The sequence below is a fragment of the Vicugna pacos genome, chromosome X, assembly GCF_048564905.1.
Source record: "Vicugna pacos chromosome X, VicPac4, whole genome shotgun sequence".
Classification (NCBI taxonomy): domain Eukaryota; kingdom Metazoa; phylum Chordata; class Mammalia; order Artiodactyla; family Camelidae; genus Vicugna; species Vicugna pacos.
In genome coordinates this window covers 22214698-22241151 of record NC_133023.1, presented here as the reverse complement: position 1 = coordinate 22241151, position 26454 = coordinate 22214698, and the positions used below count along the sequence as shown (strand labels likewise).

The 26454-nt window shown below is 33.9% G+C and overlaps 1 protein-coding gene across 1 annotated transcript in view; it reads right to left on the bottom strand.

The window, feature by feature from the left end:
- The window catches only part of IL1RAPL1 (interleukin 1 receptor accessory protein like 1), a 1130590-nt gene that overhangs the window by 426635 nt on the left and 677501 nt on the right, over window positions 1-26454 (bottom strand). The window contains exons 4-5 of the mRNA XM_006209422.4: window positions 15951-16137; window positions 13240-13393 (exon numbers count right to left, since the gene is read on the bottom strand). Coding sequence (XP_006209484.1) covers window positions 13240-13393; window positions 15951-16137 — 341 coding nt within the window. The remainder of the gene's footprint in view (window positions 1-13239; window positions 13394-15950; window positions 16138-26454) is intronic.

The window sequence follows — 26454 nt, the reverse complement described above, 5'->3', positions numbered from 1 at the left end:
AGAAAGAATATATGAGATCGTTCATATGCCGAATCTAAAAAAAAAAAAAAAGAACATAAATACAAAACAGAAACAGACTCATAGACATACAATACAAATTTGTGGTTGCAAAGGGGAAGGGGGGTGGGAAAGGACAGACTAGGATTTCAAAATTTGTAGATACTGACAGGGATATACAGAATCGATAAATAAGATTATACTGTATAGCATAGGGAAATATATATTAGATCTTGTGGTAGCTCACAGCGAAAAAAATGTGACAATGAATATATGCAAGTTCTTGTATAACTGAAAAATTGTGCTCCACGCTGGACTTTGACACAATATTGTAAAATGACTATAACTCAATAAAAATGCTAAAAAAAATCCAAGCCCTTGGTAGCTGATAATGACAATCCTAACACTCATCTGTTCCCCTAACCCTACAGTGGCCTCAGAGTCAGGTTCTTTTAACTGCTCTAGTGTTTAATTCCTTCTTTCCTTTTGGCCCCTGTGAATTCTTTTTTTAAACTTTAGTGCAAGCTCAGTTAATCATTTTAAAAGTCCATCTATTCTATTTTATCCAGCATTTCTAGGTGTTTAAAAGCATGGAAGGTGGGTATCTAATCAATCACATATTCAGAAATGGATATCCATTATTTTTTTAAAAATTCAAAGCATCAAATGAAGTGGACAATTAATTAAATGAAGTATTTTTAAGTTCAATTTATAACATCTAGAAAAAATAGGTAATTTTTATCACATTCTTGAAAAGTTTTAAAGGGTGGGTAAATTGAGGTTATATGGATTATATGAGTATATACATAACTATATAAATAAGAACTTAGAATAAATCCTGGCATAGAGTAAACAGTAAGTATTAATGAGTCTCATTTCTAATACTTATTGCTATTCTTATATTGATGGAAATTATCTAAATGAATAATGTGTTGTTTTCACCATGGCCAGAAATGGCACCTCCTAACCTTGTTATTGATATAGTCTAAAATGTATACATTTTTGCTTAAGAATAAAACCATCAAGTTTTTTATTCAAAGTTATCACATCTTGACACATTAAACAAACACTGCTTGATTAATACATTTTGGACAACTCATTCAATATGTTGAAAGATTAAACAAAAATTTAAGGTAATGAACATCTACAGAGCTATCATTAGAAATTACTCATAAGAGAGATATTTTGCTCTAGGGCTGAACTCCAAATCAAGATTAAATAGCCAAAGTGATTAAACTCAGTTTCACTATATTGATCAGCTTTAATCATTTTGATTTCAAAATTTAAATTAATCTAAATGATCTTTGAGTTGCAAAATACGACAGCTTCTTACTTATAAAAACAGCTAATCTGTAATATGTTACAGTTTATTAAAAATAATATATGTGATGGTTGTGGGGATTAATTCTAACATATTACTAAACACACAAAGTCTGGAAAGATATGTACCTATTATCAATTTCATCAATTCTTATTAAGTTACAGTCAGTAAAAGCACACTAAAGTTTATGAAATATTTCAACAAAAATAGTTTTTTAAAGGAGGAGATAAAAGGTACCAATAAAACAAAAAAGAAACAGAGAAATAATAAAAGTAATCACAACACTTTCAGGCTAGATCACAATACACCATTTAATTACATCAGCGGCAGAAGAATTAAAGTTTCATACTAAAATGTGTTTCAGTTGAACTTAAAAGATAAATCTTTCATAGTGATCAACAGAGCTAATATGAAAAGTATGATGCCCTGCTATTAATTATCCAGTGTAGTAAATCATAAACTGAAGTTCAGGAAATTAAATTTTATTCCTAACTTTGTCACCATGATGCTCTGTGACCTTGATAAAGCCACTTAACCTTTCTTTGCTTCAGCTTCCTCATCCATAAAAACAGGAGGAAGATGTACCTTTTCAGAACATCCATTCAGCCTATGGTTGATTGGAAAGTAGTTTAAATATATCGCTACACTAATTCTGTTAAAAATGTTATACCAAGTATAAAAATAATACTAAAAACCATCACAACCTTGTAGCAATAACCTTGGTCCTTTTGCTTTTTCAAGTCACTTTTCCTTTTCTCACTTCCTCACTGTTCTTGCTGACTCCTACATTTTGTTGGGAAAAATTTGCCCTTATGTAACATTTTGACAATGCATTTTCTTACCATTACTTTACTCTATAATCTAGCCCTAGAAATGAAATGGCTTTCACCTGGTCTGACTCATTCAAAATTTTATGATGGAAATATGGTTGTTATTTTGTTTTGAATCTTTCTTTTTAAAATTAAAGAAAATAATTTGGCTAGAAGGAAAAATAAGTATTATCAAATAAAAGTGTATACCACATAATACTTCTGGAAAAATTTTTATATAGTGTGCATTTTTTCTCAGATAACACAAATCCAAAAACATGTACCATAACTAATTATGTCTAAATTTTTTATCTAAGTAATTCACATAGTAACAAGAGCTAACCTCACCTAATTTACTTTGGAGATACTTTGGTTCTTATGGAAGAACCGTGTACATGTTTTTTTTTCCCCATACCCACATTCCTACAAATAATCTGGCAGAGGGTTAGAGTTAAAGGTAGTCTGGATGTGAATTAGAGTTAGTATAAAGAACCCTAGGATATGGCAATTTAAACCAAAACAAATCTGAGTATTTTCACATTTTATTTAGCAATACTGAAGTACAGAAAATTATTGTATGACCCACAAAATAATTTTATGAATTATCAAACCACATTTTATAATCTCCAAGAAATCATAACATCCGCTATTTATATTCCCTAGAATATCTTCACCTTTGGGTTACTACTACCCTGGAATACTTTCCTCTGGGTTACTACTACCTTCCTTCTCTCAGTACATTTGGCTGGGCTAGACCCATGATCCAAAGCAGCCTAAACAATAACTAGTAAATGTTAACATACACATACTGTGAATAAACAAATCCACTCCTAGGTAAAAATCCTTTATCAATACCCACTTATATGTACAATGAAAAATATGTGTTTGAGTGTGTGTATGTGTCTCTGCTTATAAGATGGTTAAAGGCAATATTACCTGCATTAGCAAAAAATCACAACAGTCCCAATTATTTGTCAACAAGCTGTCAGACATTCATATAATACAAAACTATAACATAAAAGTAATAAACTGTGGATAAATAGAACATAAATAAATTTTTAAAACAAAATTTGAAGTTGAAAAAGCCAGACACAACAGAATACAGAATGTGTCAGTCCAAATTTATAGGTTTCAAAAACAGGCAAAATGTTAGCTATATTGCTTAGGCATACATTATCAGCTAGCATAACTTTTTTAAAAAGACAAGAAAACAAATAATGTAAAAGTCATGATGGCATTACCATAATCAGTAGAAGGGAAGGAGTTTATATTCAGAAGAGTATGCAGAGGACTTCTGTAATGCCCACAATGTTCTCTTCATCTACGTGGGTTCATTAGATGTTAAATATCTGCATATTTATATTTTATGTACTTTGTTATGTCCTATTATTAAATGAAAAGAAACAAGTAAAGAAATATGGGCTAGAGCTGATCGAAGAATTCAGCAAGGTAGCAGGTTACAAAATTAATGTTCAAAAATCAGTTGCCTTTCTTTACACTAACGATAAATCAACAGAAAAAGAAAGTAAAGAAACAATCCCCTTTAAAATAGCACCCAAAGTAATAAAGTATCTGGGAATAAATCTAACCAAGGAGGCGAAAGAATTATACACAGAAAACTATAAACCACTGATGAAGGAAATTAAAGAAGACTTTAAAAAATGGAAAGATATTCCATGCTCTTGGATTGGAAGAATCAATATTGTTAAAATGGTCACACTGCCCAAGGCAATCTACAGATTTAATGCAATCCCTATCCAATTACCCAGGACATATTTCACAGAACTAGAACAAATCATAATAAAATTTATATGGAACCATCAAAGACCTAGAATTGCTAAAGCATTACTGAAGAGAAAGAGGCTGGAGGAATAACTCTCCCAGACTTCAGACAATACTATAGAGCTACAGTCATCAAGACAGCATGGTATTGGTACCAAAACAGACATATAGACCAATGGAACAGAATAGAGAGCCCAGAAATGAACCCACAAACTTTTGGTCAACTCATCTTCGACAAAGGAGGCAAGAAGATACAATGGAATAAAGACAGTCTCTTCAGCAGATGGTGTTGGGAAAACTGGACATCAGCATGTAAAACAATGAAGCTAGAACACACCCTTACACCATATACAAAAATCAACTCAAAATGGATTAAAGACTTAAACATAAGACAAGATACAAGAAACCTCCTAGAGGAAAACATAGGCAAAACATTATCTGACATACATTTCAAAAATTTTCTCCTAGAAGAAATAAAAGCAAGAATAAACAAATGGGACCTAATGAAACTTACAAGCTTCTGCACAGCAAAGGAAACCAGAAATAAAACAAGAAGAAAACCTACGGAATGGGAGAAAATTTTTGCAAGTGAAACCGACAAAGGCTTGATCTCCAAAATATATAAGCAGTTCATACGACTCAATAAGAAAAAAATAAACAACCCAATCCAAAAATGGGCAGAAGACCTAAACAAGCAACTCTCCAAGGAAGACATACAAATGATCAAAAAGCACATGAAAAAATGTTCAATATCACTAATTATCAGAGAAATGCAAATCAAAACTACAATGAGGTATCACCTCACACCAGTCAGAACGGCCGTCATTCAAAACTCCACAAATGACAAATTCTGGAGAGGCTGTGGAGAAAAGGGAACCCTCCTACACTGCTGGTGGGAATGCAGTCTGGTGTAGCCACTGTGGAAAACAGTATGGAGATTCCTCAAAAGACTAGGAATAGACTTACCATATGGCCCAGGAATCCCACTCCTGGGCATACATCCAGAAGGAACCTTACTTCAAAATGACACCTGCACCCCAATGTTCATAGCAGCACTATTTACAATAGCCAAGACATGGAAACAGCCTAAATGTCCATCAACAGGTGACTGGATAAAGAAGATGTGGTATATTTATACAATGGAATGTAATTCTGCCATAAAACCAACCGACAACATAACACCATTTGCAGCAACATGGATGTCCCTGGAGAATGTCATTCTAAGTCAAGTAAGCCAGAAAGAGAAAGGAAAATACCATATGAGATCGCTCATATGTGGAATCTTAAAAAAAGAAAAAGAACATAAACACAAAACAGAAACAGATTTATAGACATGGAATACAAACTTGTGATTGCCAAGGGGGTGGGGGGTGGGAAGAGATAGACTGGGATTTCAAAATTGTAGAATAGATAAACAAGATTATACTGTATAGCACAGGGAAATATAAACAAGATCTTGTGGTAGCTCACAGCGAAAAAAAATGTGACAATGAATATATGTGTGTTCATGTATAACTGAAAAATTGTGTTCTACACTGGAATTTGACACAACATTGTAAAATGACTATAACTCAATAAAAAATGTTAAAAATAAAATATATAAAAATAAATAAAAAAAGAATATATTGGGTGATTATAGCATATGGATAAGTGAAATGAATGATAGCAATGTCATAAAGGATGAGAGGGAAGAAGTAGGAATATTTTCTAGTAAGGTATCTGCACAACACACAAAGTGGTATGGTGTTTCTTGAGGGTGGTCTTAGATTAGTTAAAAATATGTATAAAAATATCCAAGGCAACCACTAGAATTTTTTTAAATAAGAAAAATTTATATTAACAAAGGAGAGATAAAGTAGAACCATATAAAATGTTCAATTAAAACCAGAGAACACAGAGAGGGGCAAAAAAGAAGTTCAATGAAATGAAAACACTGACAAACATGAATCTGGCAATTTCAATAATCACTTTCAATGTAAGTAATCCAACCATATTAATTACAACAAAGAGAATATCAAAATGGATAAAAAATTAAGATCTAACCATGCTCTCTATAAGAAACCTACTTTAAAATTAAGAACCAGATAGGTTAAAAGTAAAGGGATAAAGAAAGATACACCATGCTAACACTATTGAAAAGAAAGGCTGGTATATTAATTCAGACAAAGCTGACTTCAGAGCAAGGAAAATATGAATAAAGAGGGACATTGCATAATGACAAAGAGATCAATTCTCCAAAAAGTCATAATAACCCTAAATACATATGCACCTAACAATAGAACATGAAAACTGTGAGGCAAAAACTTACAGAATTGGAAGGATAAACAGGCAAATCCACTACTAAAGTTGGAGATTTCAACACTACTTTCAGTAACTGAAAGATCAAGCAAGCAGAAGGTCAGTAAGGATACAGTTGATTTGAACAACACTATAAGTAAACTTTATTTAACTGACATTTAAAGAATTCCAATCTAACAACAGCAAAATACACATTCCTCTCAAGCTCTCACAGGACATTTGCCATGAGAGATCACATTCTAGGTCATAAAATACACGTTAACAAATTTTTAAAAATAGAAATCATACAAAGTGTGTGCCCAGATCACAAAGAAAATAAACTAGAAATCAGTAAGAGACAAATAGCTGGGAAAGTCACCAAATGTTTAGAAATTAACACATTTCTAAATAACACAGGGGTCAAAGAATGATTCTCAAGCGAAATTTTAAAATATTTTGAACAAAATGAAAATGTAACCTATCAAAATTTGTGGGATACAGCAAAAGCAGTGTTTAAAAGAAATTTATATAATTAAGTCTATGTTTTAGAAAAGAAGAAAACTCAAATAACACCTTAAACCCCTGCTCTGTGAAAGTCATTGTTTTAAAAAAAAATCAAAGGAAAAGCTACAGACTGGGAAAAATATTTGCAAAACGTACATCTCAAAAAGGAGTTGTATCAAAAATATACAAAAACTTCTTAAAACTGGGCAACGAAAAAGCAAACATCCCAGTTAAAAAAGCAGGTAAATATCTGAACAGACACTAGACCAAGTTAAGAAATACAAAAGGTAAACAAGCACATAAAAACATGTTCAAAATAACTTATCATCAGAAATTGGCAATTAAAAAATGAGATACCACTACAGACCTACTGGAATGGTAAAATCCAAACAATAGAGGTCTGATTGGTGGAAGGATGCAGAACAACTGGAATTCTTCATTCATTGTTTACAGAAATGCAAAATGGTACAGCTACTTTAGAAGACAGTTTGGCACCTTCCCACAAAGCTAAATATAATCTTCCCATATACTCTAGAAATTATATTCCTAGGTATTTTTTCAACTGATCTGAAAACTTAGGTCCACAGGAAAACCTGCACAATAATGCGTATAGTAGCTTTACTCATAATCTCCCCAAACTGGAAGCACCCAAGATGCACCATTCAAAAGAAAATGGACAAACTATAGTACAGCCACACAGTGGAATGTTACTGTGATAGAAATAAATGAGCTATTATGAATGAACCCTGAAGACATTATACTGAGTGAAAGAAGTCATATACCAAAAGACAAATAGTGTATAATTCCACTTTTTTGAAGTACCTAGAATGGTCAAATTTATAGTTACAGAAAATACAGGAGTGGTTGCCAGGGGTTAATGGCAGAAGAGAATATGGAGATACTGTTTAATGGGTTCAGTTTCAGTTTTGAAAGATGAAAAGTTCTAGAGATGGATGGTGGTGACCACTGCACACAATGTGAATGAACTTAATGCCAGTGAAACATACACTTTAAAATGGTTAAAATGGTGAATTATGTTAGTTATATTTTACAACAAAACCAAAAAAGATTCTAGAAATTTTCTTACCTGGCTGCCCTCAGGACTCAAAAATTGAGTTTATATTCTTCTCTCATCATTAACCTTTGTTTCTCTTGTGTTTCCATAGAAATGCTTCAATGAATTTCTGACTGCTTGCAACCTATAGGCCTAACTTTGGGAGCTCACCTGCAACACTGCCTCCTAAAATGAGACACAACTTCCTTTCGTGAACTAACCTATTCTCAGGACTAAGAATGGTTCACTGAGATATGAAGCAATCCACCAACACAGCTTTTAGACTATAAAACTTATTGGGGAAGTTTCAAAGGTGGGCATAAAGGGTAGCAGAATATGCCAACCCAAAATATGCCTTTTGGTATAAAGATTATTTTGAACTGGTTATTTTGAGAAACTGCAAACATAGGAGAAGCTCTAAAAACAAAGTAAGAGTTACTCTTTTGTAAGAGAAATTTACATTTGTAAAGGAAATCTCTATTTACAAAGATGTCACCCTCTCTTAAGAGGGAAGAGAAGGATGACCCTAACTCTTAACAATGGAGATGGTGTCTAAATTTAGACTTACCCTTGTTTACTGTGCTTTTCCTGGTAATCTCCCATAACTCACCTTCCTTTCCCTCACCACCCCCCCCCACAATCTTTCTTTTGTCTTTAGCTGCAAATGATATTACGCTGGTGGCTTGGGCCTTTTTGGGGAGGTACTCAGTTTGCCATGTATATGTGACATATACATGTTAATAAACTTCTGTTTGAAAGATATTATAATTTTAAAAAATAAACTTATTTTTCTCTTGTTAATCTATCTTTTATTATGGGGGTCCCAGCTAAGAACTCAGAAAAGTAGATGGAAAATTATTTTTCCTCCCCTACAAACCTCAACATATGCAAACTTTTAAAGACATCATTTAGGAGGATGGAAGATCCCAGGATGGAATGAGGAATGTGGTAAAATAACCTGACCATACTACAAATGAGTGAGACAACCTCACTGAAGGGGATAGGAGGAAATGAGCAGAGTATGTAAGAATAAAGGCAAGAGAAACTATATAAACACTGTACTCTAGTTGATAAAGTTGTTTCTCATAGGCGTACAGGTCAAAAGTTCTGATCTCATTACATACTTATATTGGATGTAAACAAGTAAGATGGTGAGAACCAGGTTTCTCACTATTGGATGGGAAAGTTACAGATAAGGAAGGAGAAGAAGCTAGAATGATACATATGGTAATGGATTAGAGACATAAGTATGAACTAATATTTAGTTCCATATAGAGACAGATGGTTACATACAGAGATAACCCTAGATATGTATGTATATACCTGGGTTAGTATACACATATTTCTTTGCTCTGTCAACTGAGAGGGCTTAGAAACAACTATACTTCATTAGCAATGAGTACTGTCAATGCCCAGATCTTAGTTTCTAGTACCATTCTCTAACAAAAAGGAAAAGAGCTCTTTGGAAGAAATAGTTGATTCTAGGACTAGGGAAGAAAATACATAAGCTGATCCTGAAGCATCTAGTAGGGTCTGAAAATAAAGAAACACACACACACACATACACACACAATGACAGGAGTGTGTCAAAGGGACAAAGAAATCAACTAAAAGAGCTCCATTATGTTGTACACCAGAAACTGACACATTGTAACTGACTATACTTCAATAAAATTTTTTTTAAAAAAGAGCTCCAAAGGTCCAAAGTTGGAACAATTTGAGCAACAAAATAAATAAGGTGATATTAGATATAAATCAAAGTATAAAAGAAATATCCATGAGTCCATACTGATACAGATAAATGACTGAATAAGTAAATGTGGAAAAATAGATATATGTCCCATGCAGAAGAATTTCAAATAATTTATGTAGATATTTTGCCTTCAAAGAGGTGAGGGCATAACTTCTCAATCCTTAAGTGTGGACTACAGATAGTGACTTCTTTCCAAAGAGTGAAATAAGGAAAACAGAGAAAAAGAGTAATTTCGCAGTGGCAAAATCTGACAAACACTACCAGGTGATGAATGCCAACACCAACAGCAATGTCATGTTGATAGCACACTATGTTGTGACTTTACCTCCGTGGTCTTCCAAGAACATACAATCTAAGCCTAATCATGAGAAAAACATCAAACAAATCACAATTGAAGGACATTCTACAAAATAAGTACTACTTAAAATTACCAAGATTATCAAAAACAAGGGAAGTCAGAAACAGGGACAGCTAAAAGGAACCTAAGGAGACACAACAACTAAATGTGACCCTGGAACAAAAAAAAAAAAAGACATTAGGTAAAAACTAAGAAAGGATGAAAATACTAAGGAAATGTGAATAAAATATGGACTTTAGTTAATAATAATATAGCAATATTAGTTCATTAATTGTAACAAATGTACCATATTAGTATTAGATCCTAATAATAGGGGAAAATGGGTGTGGGGTATATGGAATCTCTGCCTACTATCTGTCTGACTTTTTCTGTAAGTGTAAAACTATTCTAAAGTAAAATGTTTACTAAAAGAGAGACATTGTCCTTAACCCTGAGGAGCTCATGTTCCTGTGGAATAAGAGGAGTGTAAACAAATAGTTATATGATGCAACGTGGTAAGTGGGGTTCTCTGAAGACATGAAGAACTAACTACAAGCTTCAGAACAGAGGTAACATTTTAGCTGGGCTTTGAAAAAAGAGTAAGAATTGGCACTGTGATAATGTGGAATAAAAAGCATTCCAGAGGGAGCACACAAGGGTTCAGAGGGAGGATATTTGGAGAAAAAGAGCAAAACAGTATGGCTGAAGCTTAGAGAAGAGGGTGGAGGCTACGGATAATGCTGAAACATTTTACATTTAATTTTTTTTAATGTTTAAAGTATACCAAAAGTGCAAAGTAGGTTCATTGTTTATTTCACTTGATCTGTTCTCCTAAACCACTACTTCACTTAAATAGGCACATACACTTAATAAATGAAGGATCTCCATAAAAGGCTACCATACTGCCTGCACAATGCCACTTTACTTATCCAGATATTCCTTTTTCTCCTCACATATAGGCTTCCTTTTTTATTTTAAAAAAATATTCTAACACACTTCAATTTTTTTTTATTATCAGCTAAGGCAGATTCACTAAAACTAAATGATATCATGCTTTGCTTAAGATTTACATTAAGTATAATATAATCGTGATATGCAGAAAACCAAGATACAAAACAGTGACTTATTATCATCCAAAGAAATGCCCACCTTTGTTGCTTTACTGAGAGATACAAGTTCTTGGATCCTAGGAATTTTTCTTTAATTTGGCCACAGGCAAAGTAAACGAGCCATTGTGTTACTCTATTTAAAGCAATGTTATGTATAAATTTATCTTGTCAACAGACTTCTTGTTAAAACCTAAAGTGCATTTTAATACATATTATTTTTAACTCTTCGGTATGCAGCTCTCTGATTTATCCAAAATTTCACATATAATCAAATATTGCTTTATATTTTATGTCCCCAAATCAACATCACAGGTAGATCCACTTAAGTTAGAGGAGTAGTATTCATAAGACTACTATTCATAATATTCAGTTGGATGAAAACTTTTACTAACTTCCTCTTGGATATCAAGAAATAATTATTCCTCATTTTCATATAAAGAAAAGGAGATATTTTTAGAGAAATGAATGTAGGAAAATATAATACCTCTGGCTAGCATTTAGGAGAAAACAATTCTACTATTGATTACACAAAATAGCTTCATTTATGTCATTTTACCATTTGAGACACAGTTTCCAGTCTCCAGGAAATTGTTTTCCAATCACCTCTTACTTGACAGTGTTTTAGTATCCTAGTGTTTCTAGAAAGGGGAAAGATGTGCTTACCTAGGATTAGTTCTACACGCCAAAGAATAAAGACTAGAAGTGCATTCTGTTTTCTTTTCAGAATATTTTTTCATCATATTTTTAAATTCCTTTGTCTCAATGCTTACTCCTTGAAAAGCTACTTCAGTATAGGTTAAGAGCAAAAAAGAAATACTAAAAAATTCAATATTTTTGGCAAAGAAAATCCAAGTATAGACAGTTATGCTTTTCACTGTTCCATTAAACAGATAAGGGAGTGATAAAAGTGTTAGTTTAATTTTCTATACAGAAACTTATTACATGCAGCAAAATTGAAAATCAAACTACTGTAAATCATACACATTGGTACATAAACCATGACTGAATGTGTGTTTACTATTCAAGTGTATCATGTATTGCTAGCGTCAGTTTTTTTACTTCGTCTAATATATATCATTACGAAAGAGTACCTTATTTATTTAACTAAGTTTTTTTCAATCAGAATAATTAGGATCCATCAAACAAATTTAATGAAATCAGATTTGGTGTTTAAGTCAAAATATATCATAATTTCAAGATTTAATGATGATTATTACAAGATGAAGGTGATTATCACAAAACAATTTTCATATACAGGAAAACCACTTTAAGTGAATCAATGAACAAATGAAAATCTCTTTAAAGTATCTGGTATCCTTTTCATACTTATATACATATATGTTTCATTAAAAATGATTGTAGAAAGTTACTGAAAAGAATCTCTCTTAATGAGAATAATGTGTTTAACTATCTAACATTGCTCTTGATTCCCACCCTGAATTTTCCTCTTGGAACCACCTTTAGAGAAGCATGGTATAAGGTAAAGCAAAGCATGAATGCAATATCTTACATGACACAAAAATGACAACAACGATGCCATTTGGATATAATCCTGTATTTTGCAAATTGATTTCACATATAGTACCTTACCTCATTCAATCCTTGCAAAGACATTATTGAAATAAACAAGGTAAACTTTTTGATCACCATTTTATACATGAGGAAACTAATATTCTCAAGGTTGTGGTGACCCAAAGTCATGTGACTACTGAGCTGTAGATTCCTGATTACAGGCAGTGTTCTGAATCTTGTTCTCATGCCCTTCTACCTTAGCCCCCAGATACGGGAATGAGTCCATGCATTGCATCTCACATAGTTATTCAGTTATTGCATCTGAAGTTTTGTTATATTCAAGCTCATGAGAACACAGATGTCAGGGTCATAGAGTGGCAAGTGAATTTAAAAAGTAATTTTTCTAATTTGGAGCAAGACAGGAAGACAGGTAGATTTCACATATTCCATTTCAACACTCCAGAAAATGTTTCTAAAAATGACACCACTACCAAATATAAGCATGACTTTCTGAAATCGTAAACTCATTATTTCAAGTACTTTCAAAAGCTAACATTTCTATAATCCCCTAAGCATATTTTCTTTAATTTTTCAAATGCATTTCAACAAAAGATGATTTAAAAGCAAGGTGGAATAAATTTCATCTATAGAAATCCACTTAGCATTTGGCTAAGTACGTCTTTCATCACAAAGATTAAAAAAAATCAATATGTGGCACAAAAATTAAACTTAAAATGGTAGTTTCATTACTTGCAAATGAAATACTGAAGACTGTGCTTACTACCTGTAACGGTTAATTCAGTGGTTCTTCTCACTACGAAGCCTCCATATTTTAGTTCACACGTGTAATTTCCAATGTCATCTTCTCTGACTTCTCTTATAAGCAGGGTATCTCTTTTGAATACAATACTTGGCCTCCATGTTTTTGTTCTACATTCCTACATGAAGAACATAAAAATTTTATACTGCATATAGTAACTTAAAAATAAAGTAATATTTTAAATTACTAAACTAAAAGCTTATAAGGATATGTTTTAAAAGGGCTAAAGTGTCTGGAATTAATACTAAAGATTTTCAAACCTTCTCCACATCTCCAGGAAATCAAGTACCTCAATTTGAAAAAAGTACTTTCAGCAAGAGTCACTTTATTAACTTCTAAGGTTAGTGACTTTAAATCAGATATGTATTGATTTACTAAATATAAGAAAAGGAACATTGGGTAAGATTACTCCGAATATCATTTTTAGAAGCAAATGCTCTACATTTGATGATCATGAAATTAACCACATTGATATTGATAGCATAAAATATAAAATGATTTTTTGTGGAAAGTAGAAAAATTAAACCTATAAAGGAAAATACTTTAATTCAACACTTTAAATCTTTTAATGTTGCATTTAGAAATAATTCAATCTCTTCATAACATATATATTCTACAATCCATGAAAGAAATAGCTACCATTTATAGGCAATGTGTTTATAGTCTTACAAATACTGATTTTCATTATTGATAGGTCTATCAAATTATGGTCTCTGATTTAAGCTTTCGATTATAATGAAGTTGGCTCAGGAGGTTTCTGTTTTTGCCAAGAAGAAGTCCGTTTCCTCTAGCCAGATTTGAAATCAATGGAATGAGGATAAAATAGCTTTAAACCCTTTAACGCTATTCAGAGATAATATTATATTTTTAAGAAATTTATTGCCAAATCAAATTTATGCAGATAGTTATTTTGAGTATGTGTCTCAATGCCTGTGTACAATTAGGGGACAGTTATCTGGTTATAGCAGAACAAAATATATATTTAACATCCTCATATTGGTTGCATAAATTATGCGATGAATGTATGGAATATATATTCCCTTGACTATGGAAAAATAATATAAATAGTTAAAAGAACTTTTAAATTCCATATATACTGCATCTCCACTCATCACTTCACTAATTATGGTTTTTATAGATCAAGGTCACAATGACTGGGGTGACAGTGGAAACATGACTAAAGGACCAATATTAGGTCAGCCATTTAAAAAAATTGAGTGTATGACTCTGCATGTGTATGTGTGTATCTGTGTATGTGTGTGTGGTCTCTAGTATTTCAGCAAATTTTGAGATATTATTTGTAAAAAGTGAGAAAAAGTGCATGACTCTTAAGATCAACTTACTAGCAAACAGTCAAGAAACTGTATCTAGAAGCTGAATGTACACTTATGAGTCCTAGTAAAAAATATTTGTTCTTCAAGACCTTGGGTCAAACTTCCCTAATACCTCTTCCCTTAGAGGAAATCATCAGGGCTTGCTTAGAGGCTGCCTGTGGAAAGCAGGTAAACCACAGAATCAGGGTAAGAAATACTCATACAATTAAAAACAGTAAAAGATAAAATTCATCTGCACAGGAACAGAAAACAGTAGGACTAATATTTAAGGGCTATTTAACACTGTCAAAGATAGAAATCCAAGGGAAAAGTAAAAAATATTTCAACAGTTCCCTGGATGTTCTGAATATTCCATTGTTCACAGCAAGAATCAAAATTAAGTCATTTAGAAAAGGGCACTGCTAAAACTGGGAAAATCCCTTAAAATTGTTAAAGATTTCTTTCGTGTTTCATTTCTGACAAGTTTTGAATTCATAAGCTATCAGTCACTCATGAGAGCTCACACTCTGTATACTGACATTTGTGGATCTAGTTATTAAGAGGTCCAGCTTCCTAAATTCCCACTGCCAGTGAATTTGACAAAGCAAAGTTTACAATAGGAATCTTCAAAGCAAGGATAAAATATTCCAGGCAAATGTTCATAGCATCTATATTGCATTTTCCTGAGTACATTCAATAACAAAAATATCTTTTGATATAAATAAGTTGAAGAATAAGTTCAAATCTTGAAATTCAGTGAAAGTCATTGATGTGACAGGAAGAACAGTGTTTGATGATTCCGCTTAAGCCTAAAGTTTCTTTTGGTTTTTAGAAGTTAATCTAACACTATTTTATAATGTTATAAATTTTCATCAGATTTTTAAAAACATGTATGCTTTTATATGAAACAGATTAGAATATGCACAAAGCTACTTCCATCAAACAGAATATTTCAATAAAACTAGTGTAGCATTTTATCACAGAAGCTAGTCAATTCATTCTCTACTTGACTAGGGACATTTTGGACTGCTTATATAAAGAGTTTTGAAATGAATGCTTAATATATTTTAGTTCCTGAAAATATTACCACAGATTTTAATAGACTTGAAAGAATTATCTGCATAAACTAGAAACAAACATTAACGCAACAGCTTATTAAAGTGGACTAACAATACAAATATTTAACTAGCATTTATTAAAGCTACTGGTTTAAAAACTTATAATGACCAGCACAACTTGGTGTATTTTAGGAAGGCAGAAGTGAACTATATCACACTCATTTAAATGTTTTAATCAAACTTGTCCTAGAATAAGATACACATTAATCTATTTATAAGCAACAAAATCATTCATAGGCCATACCTTATACCATAGGATTTCAGGTTCCCTCGTTGGTAGTAAAAAATCTTCTATGTCACGGCATGAAATTTCCTTGCTTTTGCTAAGTTCAGCTTTATCAAAGTACTTCATCTTGGAATTGTAGCAGAGTCCAGTGTCATTTTCACCCACTGTCAGTGAGATGGATACTTTCATACAGTAAGTGGAGTTTCTGTAACAAAGCAGAATAAATATGGTGGCCTGGTGTGAACAAAAAGGAAGTGCTGCCAAGGCAATGTCTTTACTTCACTCAAAAAGAGGGAGAAAGAGAGAGAGAGAGGGAGAGCTGGACAAAAACTCTATTGATTAAATCATGTTATGGTATCATGGCTTATTCCACAGGGCTCTATCTTGCCATCCAGCTAAACCACACTTGGTTCTGTTAAACCATTTGTATATTTTTCATATGCTAGGGAAGAAAAGCTTTATATTATATTCAGGTTTTGTTTGAAAATATGTTTAATAGAGATTTTTGTATCTAGAAAAATAAAAGTAATAAAGGAAAACTTAAGTCAAGAAAAAGAAGTCAAGCCTGGGTATAATTGTGCTAAAGTTATTAAACTCAACAGAGAAGTAGAAAAATGTAACTGACCTATTAAGCATAATGGAAGGATGGCTCAATCTACACAATACTTACTGGTTGTCTTGATAAGAGAAGAGATTTTCAATGAGTCTGGGCAGAAAACACTCTTGGATAAAAGTATTGCTAAGTTACTATCTTTACAGATCTATATCCATTTGGGATCTGCAGTCCAGGTTATGAGACAGGATAAACATAGTAATACACTATGTAAGGACAACACCATCCTGATAGACAAATTCTACAGAATCAATTCATTGGATTAGCATCTCATTTTACTCCCTGCTAGTTCCTAATCAGGTTTGTAATGGAATATATGAGCAGAGAAATTGTGTTTAGAAATCTCTTTGAAAGAGTGGGACCAAAGGAAGTTTGCCTATGAATTGTACAATTTTTCTTTGCTAATTTGTCTCCAGACATTCAATGAACAATGATAATGTGAAAGGCATTGTGCAAGCATTAAGAATAAAGAGAAGAATAAAATATCAGATTCAAGGTTTTCTAGAGAACTCTTCTTTTAAGAGCCCAATGGCTTCCATATGTACATGGCCATCAGAGTCCTGGACTTGAGTTTTACTGCTCACTATCTCTACAACTTAGGGCAACTTATTTAATCCCTCTGAACCTCTCAGGTGGTGAGCACAGACACTTGTCTAAGTACTAAATGTGATACTAAATCAAAATTTGCTTGGCCTTACCTAGGTGCTCAGTAATGTTGGTTCCTCTCTGCTCTGAATTGGTGCACATGGACCAGAGCCCCCAAGTCCTCCTCCTTACTCAGCCAAGATACTTTGATGTTTAAGCAGCAACTTGATTTAGATTCTTGCTTTTTTAATGCTAATATGACATGATTAGAATGGCCAGAAAATAGCTAGGTTAGTAATGATATAATAAAAATATATATTTGGTCTTTTTTCCAGGTTCTTGTAAGAGATCTCCTTAAACTCTCAGAATCTCCTGAGTGGTATTTCTTGTATATTATTCATAAGGGATCCCTTTTGATCATACCTGAGTTTATGCTAATGAGTTGACTTAGGGTGGAGCTTCTAAATAGTCTCAGAATGGGGCTGGTCACCGGAAAGACCAAGGGATCAGAGAGTTAGAATTTTCAGCCCCATCCCCTGAAATTCCAGGAAAGGGGCAGACATTGGAGACTGAGCTCCATAAAAGCTCTTGAACCAAAAGCTTTGCTTAGCTTCAGGATTAATGAATACATGGAGGTGCTGGGAGGGTGGAGCATCTGGTGAGAGCATGGAAGCTCTGTGCCTCATCCCCCAGAACTTGCACACTTCTTACATCTGGCTGTTCATTTGTGTCCTTTGAAATATCCTTTGTAAATCATCAACAGTAAGTAAACTATTTTCCTGAGATCTATGAGCCATTCTAACAAATGATACAATCAGAGGAGGGGGTCGTGGGAATCTCTGGTTTACAGCTGGTCAGTCAGAAGCATAGGTGACAACCTGGACTTACAACTGGTATGTGAATTGTGTGTGTGTCAGAAGGTTGGAGTAGGGGCAGTTGTGTAGGACTCAGCCCTTAACCTGTGGGATCTGATGCTAAGTCCAGGTACATAGTGTCAGAACTGAATGGAATTGTAAGACATCCAGCTGGTGTTGAAGAACTGCTTGGTGCGGGAAAAACCCCACATATCCGGTGTGAGAAGAGTTAAGAGGAGAGGAGAAAAACAGTTTTCCATTACTGTTAGTTATTCAGCTTTATATTAAGAAAGAAAATTTCCACAAGTTATAATTTAGAACAATCGAATGTAGATTTCTCTAGCTTCGTATAATAGATAGTCTGCAAGTGTATCTAAAATACTTAACAGGTGAAGTAATTAACCATTAAATAATGTCAAACAGTAACCTGAAAAAAGTCTTAAAAGAAAGTGCTCAGTTCCTCACAATCCAGAAGTGACACACAAGTAAAATAGCTGAAATTCAATGTGCTAAGTACTACAAAGGGGTATGTTCAACCACAGTAGTGTCAAAGAAAGAAACAAACAGACTTCATAAATTCTGATACCTCGTTATCTTAAAAAATGAGTAAGAATTTTGCAGTTTTTAAGAAACGCTATTTCAGAGAACAGTATGCACAAAGGCTTGAAGGCATTAAACAACTTGGCATGTCTGAGGAATTGCAAGTAATCTGGGGTGGCTCGATTATAAAGTAGTTATCAAGGAATAGCAGGAACTGAGACTGGAGAGGTGGGCAGGAGCCAGGCTGAACGTCATGTAAAACCACTGTAAAGAGTTTGGACTTCACACTGGGAAATGATGACATTTGGATTTTGTGAAGATTTTTCTGATTGCAGTGAGAAAACTGGATTGGATTGAAAGGAGGACTAAGAGCAGTGAGACAAATTAGAAAGCAAATGCATTCATTCAGGGAAAAAACGGCAACTCCAACAAAGGCAATGCCCACTGAGCTGGAAAGGAGGGATCACATTCAAAATATATTTAAGAGATAGAATCACTGTGACACTGAAGAAGCAAAGGAAAGAGAGAGGCATACAAGATGATAAAGATTTTTTTTTCTCAGATGAATTATATGAAAGGTAGAGACAACTTTCAGCATGGAAAATACTGAGAAAGAAGCAGCTTTAAAAGGAAAGAAACTGGCAAATTTTAGCTTGAGCTTCACACTCAAGAGGGAAAAAAAATCCTCTTTGGGTCTGCCAGCAATATTGCTAGTGCATTATTTATTTATTTCACTCCAGTACAGACTAGAGTGTGCTCTTCCCAGGCTCATTTCAAGATAATTTTTTGCAGGAAAAATAATTAAGTTAAGCTATTAACTATCTTAGGATACACTCAAATGGGTCTTAAGAAAATATTCAGGTTTTAGAAGAATACTGATATTTGCACAACACATTAGAAATCTTAAAGAACAGACTTTTCTCAGACGTAGATCGGTGAATTCTAATTTTGAACCTTCCACATTAATCTCCTAAATTCAAGAGTTTTCAGTTTTCTTTCTCATCAAACTACTGATTACTGTTGTCGGCTTTCCCACCCCTCCTTGTATCAAATATCAGGCCTTATTTTCTACAGGCACTTGAGAGAAGAGTAAGATCTCTAAAGCCCAACTACAGAGATTCAGATACCAGCCCAATCACTCATTACTTCTGAAATGACGGAAAGTTACTTGACGCCTCAGGCTTCCATTTCCTTATTTGTACAAGGAGAAAATAACATTAAAGACCTCATAGGTTGTAGGAATCAAGCATGTTAAAATACTTAAAGAACTGAGAACAGTGTCAGTCTTCTAGCGAGTACTCCCCAAATGTTAGAGCTTATTATCAGTACTGTGTCCCTTTTCCCTACTTCCTTTAACTTTCCATTTTGCAGTAAGGCTAAACACTGTTTGTTTAGAATTTGGGTTAAATAGACAATATTACCATGACAATGGCTTCAGTTTTTGATGCTTAGTAAGTGTGAAGCACAAGACTCTAGATAGGTCCTTATATTTATCATCTGGGATATCTGATTGGACTGGACAAGAATTAGGAAAGTTGAAGAAAAATATGGACTCATCATCTCAGGCAGTCTCTCCTGCTCTTCTATAAATGTAACTGACCCCTCATTTTCAGAAAGTGGCTTCAGATGAGCACACTTAGGTGTTCTTATTTTCTTGTCTTTTATTCCCCAGCTTTGCGTGGTGACTGCTGATTTACAACCGTCTGGTAATGTCTGGAATTCCAGACTCCCCAGGATAGCACTATTTTCAAATTACTTTCGATGTTTTAATACTTGTTTACTGTTTCTATTCATCAGGTGGTGATTTAAAAAGCTAAAAATAAAGCAGCATCCACTGAGTGCTATAGTCCTATTTACCGAGAAAAGCTAACAGGAAGCAAGCAACTTATGACCCGTTAATAAACATGTGATCCCCCTGAGAAGAATGACACACTCTCAAAGTAAAGAGTCCCATCCGCCACCATCAAATTTTCGGCATTACTGCCATGGTGCTGTGGCTCTCTGCAGTCAGGAAAACATGGTAGAATGGGGTAGATGGGTTAAGAATGCTCCTCCAGGATTTATGATAAAAATTATCAGCACACATGTACTCAGCTTCTACTGTTTATAACAGATGAGTTGTCATCTAGGCAAAAAGTTAAATCATAACTGCCAGTTCCAATGTTCATAAAATGGCTAGAGAGAAAGGATATGTATGTATATGGCGAAAACAGTTGCTCTTACCTGAGAGTCAATACTCATTTTTTTCCAGTGAAGAAATAATAATACGATTTTTTTTAAAGTCTAGTTTTCTCTGGCCATAGGTGACTCTGCAGTACACACCACGTACACAAAATGTATTGTACAAACAACTTGGATGGATTTACTTCTTTCAACTTCCTGAGGTTACAGCAAAGGGACCCAAAGCCTGAAGAAGTCAATGGTTTGTCAAAGTTCTACTATCTAATTGGTGGCAGAGTTGTAATAAGAATTCACATATCCTAACTTCTAATTCATTGGTCTCTTCTATATGCTACTGGAGATAAGTAGTGTTGGGTTAACACACATAAACTATATATATATATATATATATATATATATATAGAGAGAGAGAGAGAGAGAGAGAGAGAGAGAGAGAGCGAGAGCGAGAGCGAGAGCGAGAGCGCATTGTTTACAATGAAAGAAAGTTAACTACTCTTAGCCCCTGATTCTATATTATTTTTAATATTATTTATATTATTTTACATTCTAGAATAGACGTCTACTGGAGAAAGGGAAAATATGCTCTATCTTAGATTTCTTTGAAAATGTAGGTCCTTAAAGTTCCCCCAATTCTCTAAGGACTGAAAGGAAGCAAGCAGCAGGTCTTAACAAAATACCATAGTTTCTTCAGCTCTTTCTGCTATATACTTTCAACATACATATTCATCCTTGTAAAAGGATTGGCTTCTGAAAGGACTGGCTTAGGGTTCTGCCTTATAAAAGAGAAAGAAATCTGACCTTAAATCCAGTGCAAGTACTAGGGACTAACAGATATTTTTGGATATAATCAAGAAGCAAATCCATGACAGAAAAAAATATTAAAATGCCTTCTGTAAGTACAGTCTCTGGAAATCAAGACAGCGCACTGAAGTTCTCCACAGGCTCCTTAGCAATGTGCTATTTTGAGATAGAGAAAGGCTCTGAATTGGCATGCATGGGAGCTACCAGAGATTTTTAAATTTATCTTTTAAAGGATGACAACATTGCACAACTACAGATAGAGGAGTGGAAATTTGGGGAGTGCAGTCAGGAGGTAAAAAAGAAAAATATGTGTGAGAAGCGAAATTTTGTATATTACTTGATTAGCTGATTGAGCAGAATAAAAGCCATGTTATGCCATACCTAAGGGTAGCACAGTTTCAATTATTCTGTAATCATACCCACTATGCACATTAATGCATAGGATTCAGTGTCTCTCCACTCACAGAATTACCAGTAACACGATTGTTGAATATATCCTCTAATGGTAGTGTCACTAAACACTTGATCTGTATATTATGTTAATTTTCAGGTATCTAGGGGAAATAATATTTACATAATGCTTGGAATTCTTTCCCCATCTCATCTGTCTGAGAAAGACAAGATCAATGATTTTTGAGAATTAAGTTGTTCTACACTTCTGTGTTCTATACAGTTTAACATTCACTGGTCCTTTTTCAAGTCATAATCTTTATAAATAATTTTTGTAAAAATAAAAGCATAGATTATTTTTGAAGTGTCACAAACATTTGGACACTCAAAGGTAGCACAGAGGGATGGCGGATCTGAAAGTTCAGTTACTGTAGAAGGGAGCAGAACTCAACTGTCTGGAAGGTGGCTCCTTAACCATCAATTTGACTGTAGTGTTTAATGATTCATAGTGAAAACAAAGTGTTGGGAATCAAAAATGTCAGGGTTAGACTGTGGAGGGAACATTTCACAGTTAAGCCTTAAATGCACTTTGATAGTATATATCTAATCTTAAAGCCTTGTAATATTTTCTATCTTTAAAATTTTTTTTCTATCAGTCTTAAAGGTGATGCCTGAAGCTACGTGTGGGGCTCCTCTGTTACATCTTATCTTTCTAATACACACTATGCTTATAGCTACTGACACTAAATGTGAAACTTGTTTGGATTAGGTTTTCTTTTCAGAAGAGCTCTGGAGGATGTATTGATTTAACTGTGGTTGAAATCAGTCCTTGTAAAGATTAGAGTGAGAAAACTGAGCAATTGATAAGGCCTAAAAAATGCCAGTTTATTGTCTTCTTGTTTGAAATTCTTCTTTTTTAAAAATTTAACTAGCAAATTGATCTATAATCAAATGATCTAATCTATGATCAAATTCATCCATAATCTTTTGCTAACTAGAAATCCAAAATAATTATTTCCCTCTTTTTTGATGGAAAGTGACTTCTATAATTTTATCATTTAAAATTTTCTAGCCTAGTACTCCTGAAATATTAAACTTAAGGAGGCCTTGGTGTGGGAAATTCTAGGCCAGTATTTCTCTGCTCAAGTTATTCTTGGGTACAAGCACTTCAAACTTCACCGCTATAGACCCCAAGGTCTGCTTCCAGACTTTTTCTTGAGGGAGAGAGAAAGAGGGAGAGAGGGAGAGAGGGAGAGCGGAGGAGAGGGAGAGAAGGAGAGAGGGGAAAAGCATGTCACTGAAGGAAGCTGAGGCTCAGGACATGAGCTCAAGGTCATATAAATCACAAATTTATTCAGGAATGTCTATGGCTGACCTACTCTATCGTTACCCATTTCATCCCTTTATTTCCTTCATCACAATCACAATTTGTAATTACCTGTTTTCATTTATTTTGCTGCCTCCTCTGTTAATATGTATCCTTCTCATAAAATGTAAAATAAGAAAGTTGGCTGTATGCTGTTTGAGTTCTTAAAGGCGTATTTTTTAAACTGAGGTAAAAGTCACATAATACAAAATTAACCATTAACCATTTGCAAGTGCACAGTTGTAATTTAGTACATTCATTATGTTGTGCAGCCCTCACCTTTACCTAATTCTAAGACATTCTCATCATTCCAAAAGGAAACGCATACCTGTGAGCAATCACTCCCCATTTCCCCATCCCCACAGCCCTTGACAACCACCAATCTGCGTTCCGTCTTTATAGATTTGCTTATTTGGAATACTTCACATAAAAGGAATCATACAACATGTGAACTTTTGCATCTGTTTTCTTTCACTTAGCATAACATGTTCAAGATTCATCCATGTTGTAGTATGTATCTATACTTCATTTCTTTTTTTGGCTGAACAACAGCCCATTGTATGGATATATCATATTTACTTGATTTGCGCATAATCTGACGGACATTTGGATTTGTTTTCACATTTTGGCTATTGCAAATAATACAGCTATGAACATTCATGTACAAGCATTTCTTTGAGTCTCTTCTTTCAATAATTTTGGGTACCTATCTAGGACTGAAAATGTTGAACCATATGGTTATTCTATGCTTAACTTCTTAACGAATCAGACACTTGAAAATATCTCTTAAGCTCTTTCCCACTTTCTGAACACCTCAGTTTCTCCTGGCACATGGAGAATAATTCATTATAGGAATGTGGTCAGTGACAGCAAATTGAAACTAAGGGCTTAAGAAGCCTAATGATTTTCAGAAGTGTCTAGGACAGTGCCGGGCACATCGAAGGCACTCTCAATAAGTATTTGTTAAATGAATGAATGCATGAAATATTAATGGATAAACAGTTTTGATTACATTTCATTTTTGCGTATTTCCTCTAAATAACCCTCTCCTATACTCCACCATACTAGTTTTTAACTTCTTTCCTTGTATTCTTATTTGATATAGCACACACTTCTTGACAGCGGATGTGGCAAGCAGATGTCTCTTCCAGGCCTGGCAAAAATTATAGCACAGCTGTAAAGATTTCCTGGCACTGAACAGCTACCTGTAATCATCTGATTATCTCCTTCCACCCTGCACACAACAGACCTTTTTCTTAGTGTAGTTGCCATTCTTGATTCAAAAGCTAAGGGAAAGGGAGGATAAATGTGTAAGCCACATTTGGGGCAGCTGCAAATCACTTTTTCTCTCCCAGTATCATCACATAGGCAGTGTTTCCTAAAGTGACTGTAACAGTTCCTGTACTATTAAATCTTACTCCTGGGCTGTTGCGGAAAAGAGGTGACATAGGATTTAGACGCGTGGCTAATCCTGCACCCCACCCTCATTTTATGACCAAAAAATTCAAGGAAACTTCCAACAGAGTAAAATAAAATGTATACTGAGCTTTAAAGAAGACAAAGAACTACCAGAGTTTAATGAAATTTTACCCATTTACAAATAGATCTTTCAGAGTTAGATTAATTTTTTGAAATTTAAAAACATACTTTTTTTCCCCTACTATATATAAACCAAATCTGGACTATGTCAGCAAATAGCCATGATAATCAGTGATTTTTTTCTACTAATATTTCTCTAAATATTTTTGAATATAATAATGGCATATGCTTTATTCAGTTTTACTTTGAAGGTCAATATTTCCTAATAACAGCTTTGCTTTCCTTGACTTCAAAATAAAAATATAAGTGATAAATAAAAGCAACTGTGAAGATGATAAATAACCTTAATTATAATGGACACATATCATATACTTAATTACTTGGAGAAGACAAAAACTGAATGTATTCCATAAAATTCACAGAGGTGCATATCTCTGGACTCTGGAGACTGGTGCAAATTTAAAAATATAATGTTTACCAAAATCACAGTTTCATGTAAAGAGTGACCTCTTTGAACTTAGCATATTTAGAATGTGGCCCAAACTGCAGACACAAAGAAGACAGAAAAGCGTATCTATCAGGAAAACTATTCCTCATGTAAGAAAGGTTTGTAGGAAATAGAAATGGAAGCTAGAAATGCTCCCTGAAGAAGATATTGGCAGCCACTTTCCTGAATTTATATGTTCATAGCCCCAGCTGAGTGCTCCAATTTGAAGGTAACATGTGAGATCTTGATTGCTTTTCCATCCCTTTCTAACATATTTTTCAAGTCTTTCTCCTCCTTTTCTCCTATTATGGCTTGAGGTAGTTTCATTCTACATAAACTCAGCATATCACCTCTTAGAGCTTTCACAGCAAAGGCACGCCATTTCACAAAAACAAAACCGAACTAGCCCAGCAAGGGACACTCAACATAATATAGGAATAAATATATTAACTATCATTTATTAGAATAGTGAATTAAATATCACTTATTGAGCATTTAAAATCTATTCCTTCAGTCAATATACATTTACTGAGCAAAGGCTATGTGCTTGGCCCAGCTGGGGATAAAGCAGTGAATAAACTAAGTACTTGGTTTTATGGCATGTACAGTCTATTGAGAGGAAATGGTGGGAGAAAGAATACTGTGCAAAAATCTTTATACAATACTACTTCACACCCATTAGGATAGCTATTATTTAAAAAAAAAAGGAAAACTACAAGTTCTGGCAAGGATATGAAGAAACTGGAACCATTGTGCATTGCTGGTGGGAATGTAAAATGGTGCAGCTGCTGTGGAAAACCAGTTTGGTAGTTCCTCAAAAAGTTAAACATAGAATTACCATATAATCCAGTAATTCCACTCCTATGTATATACGTAGAAGAACTGAAAGTAGGTACATAAACAAATACTTGTACACCAATATTCATAATACTGTTACTCACAAGAGCCAAAGGCAACAACTCAAATGTCCACCAAAAGATGAAAGGATAAACAAAATGCAGTAAATACATACAATAGAATATTATTTACACTTTAAAAGGAATGAAATTTTGATACATGTTACAACATGGACGAAGCTTGAAAACATCATAAGTGAGACACAAAAGGATAAATATTGTCTGACTCCGTTTATATAATGTACCTAGAATAAGCAAGTTCATAGAGAT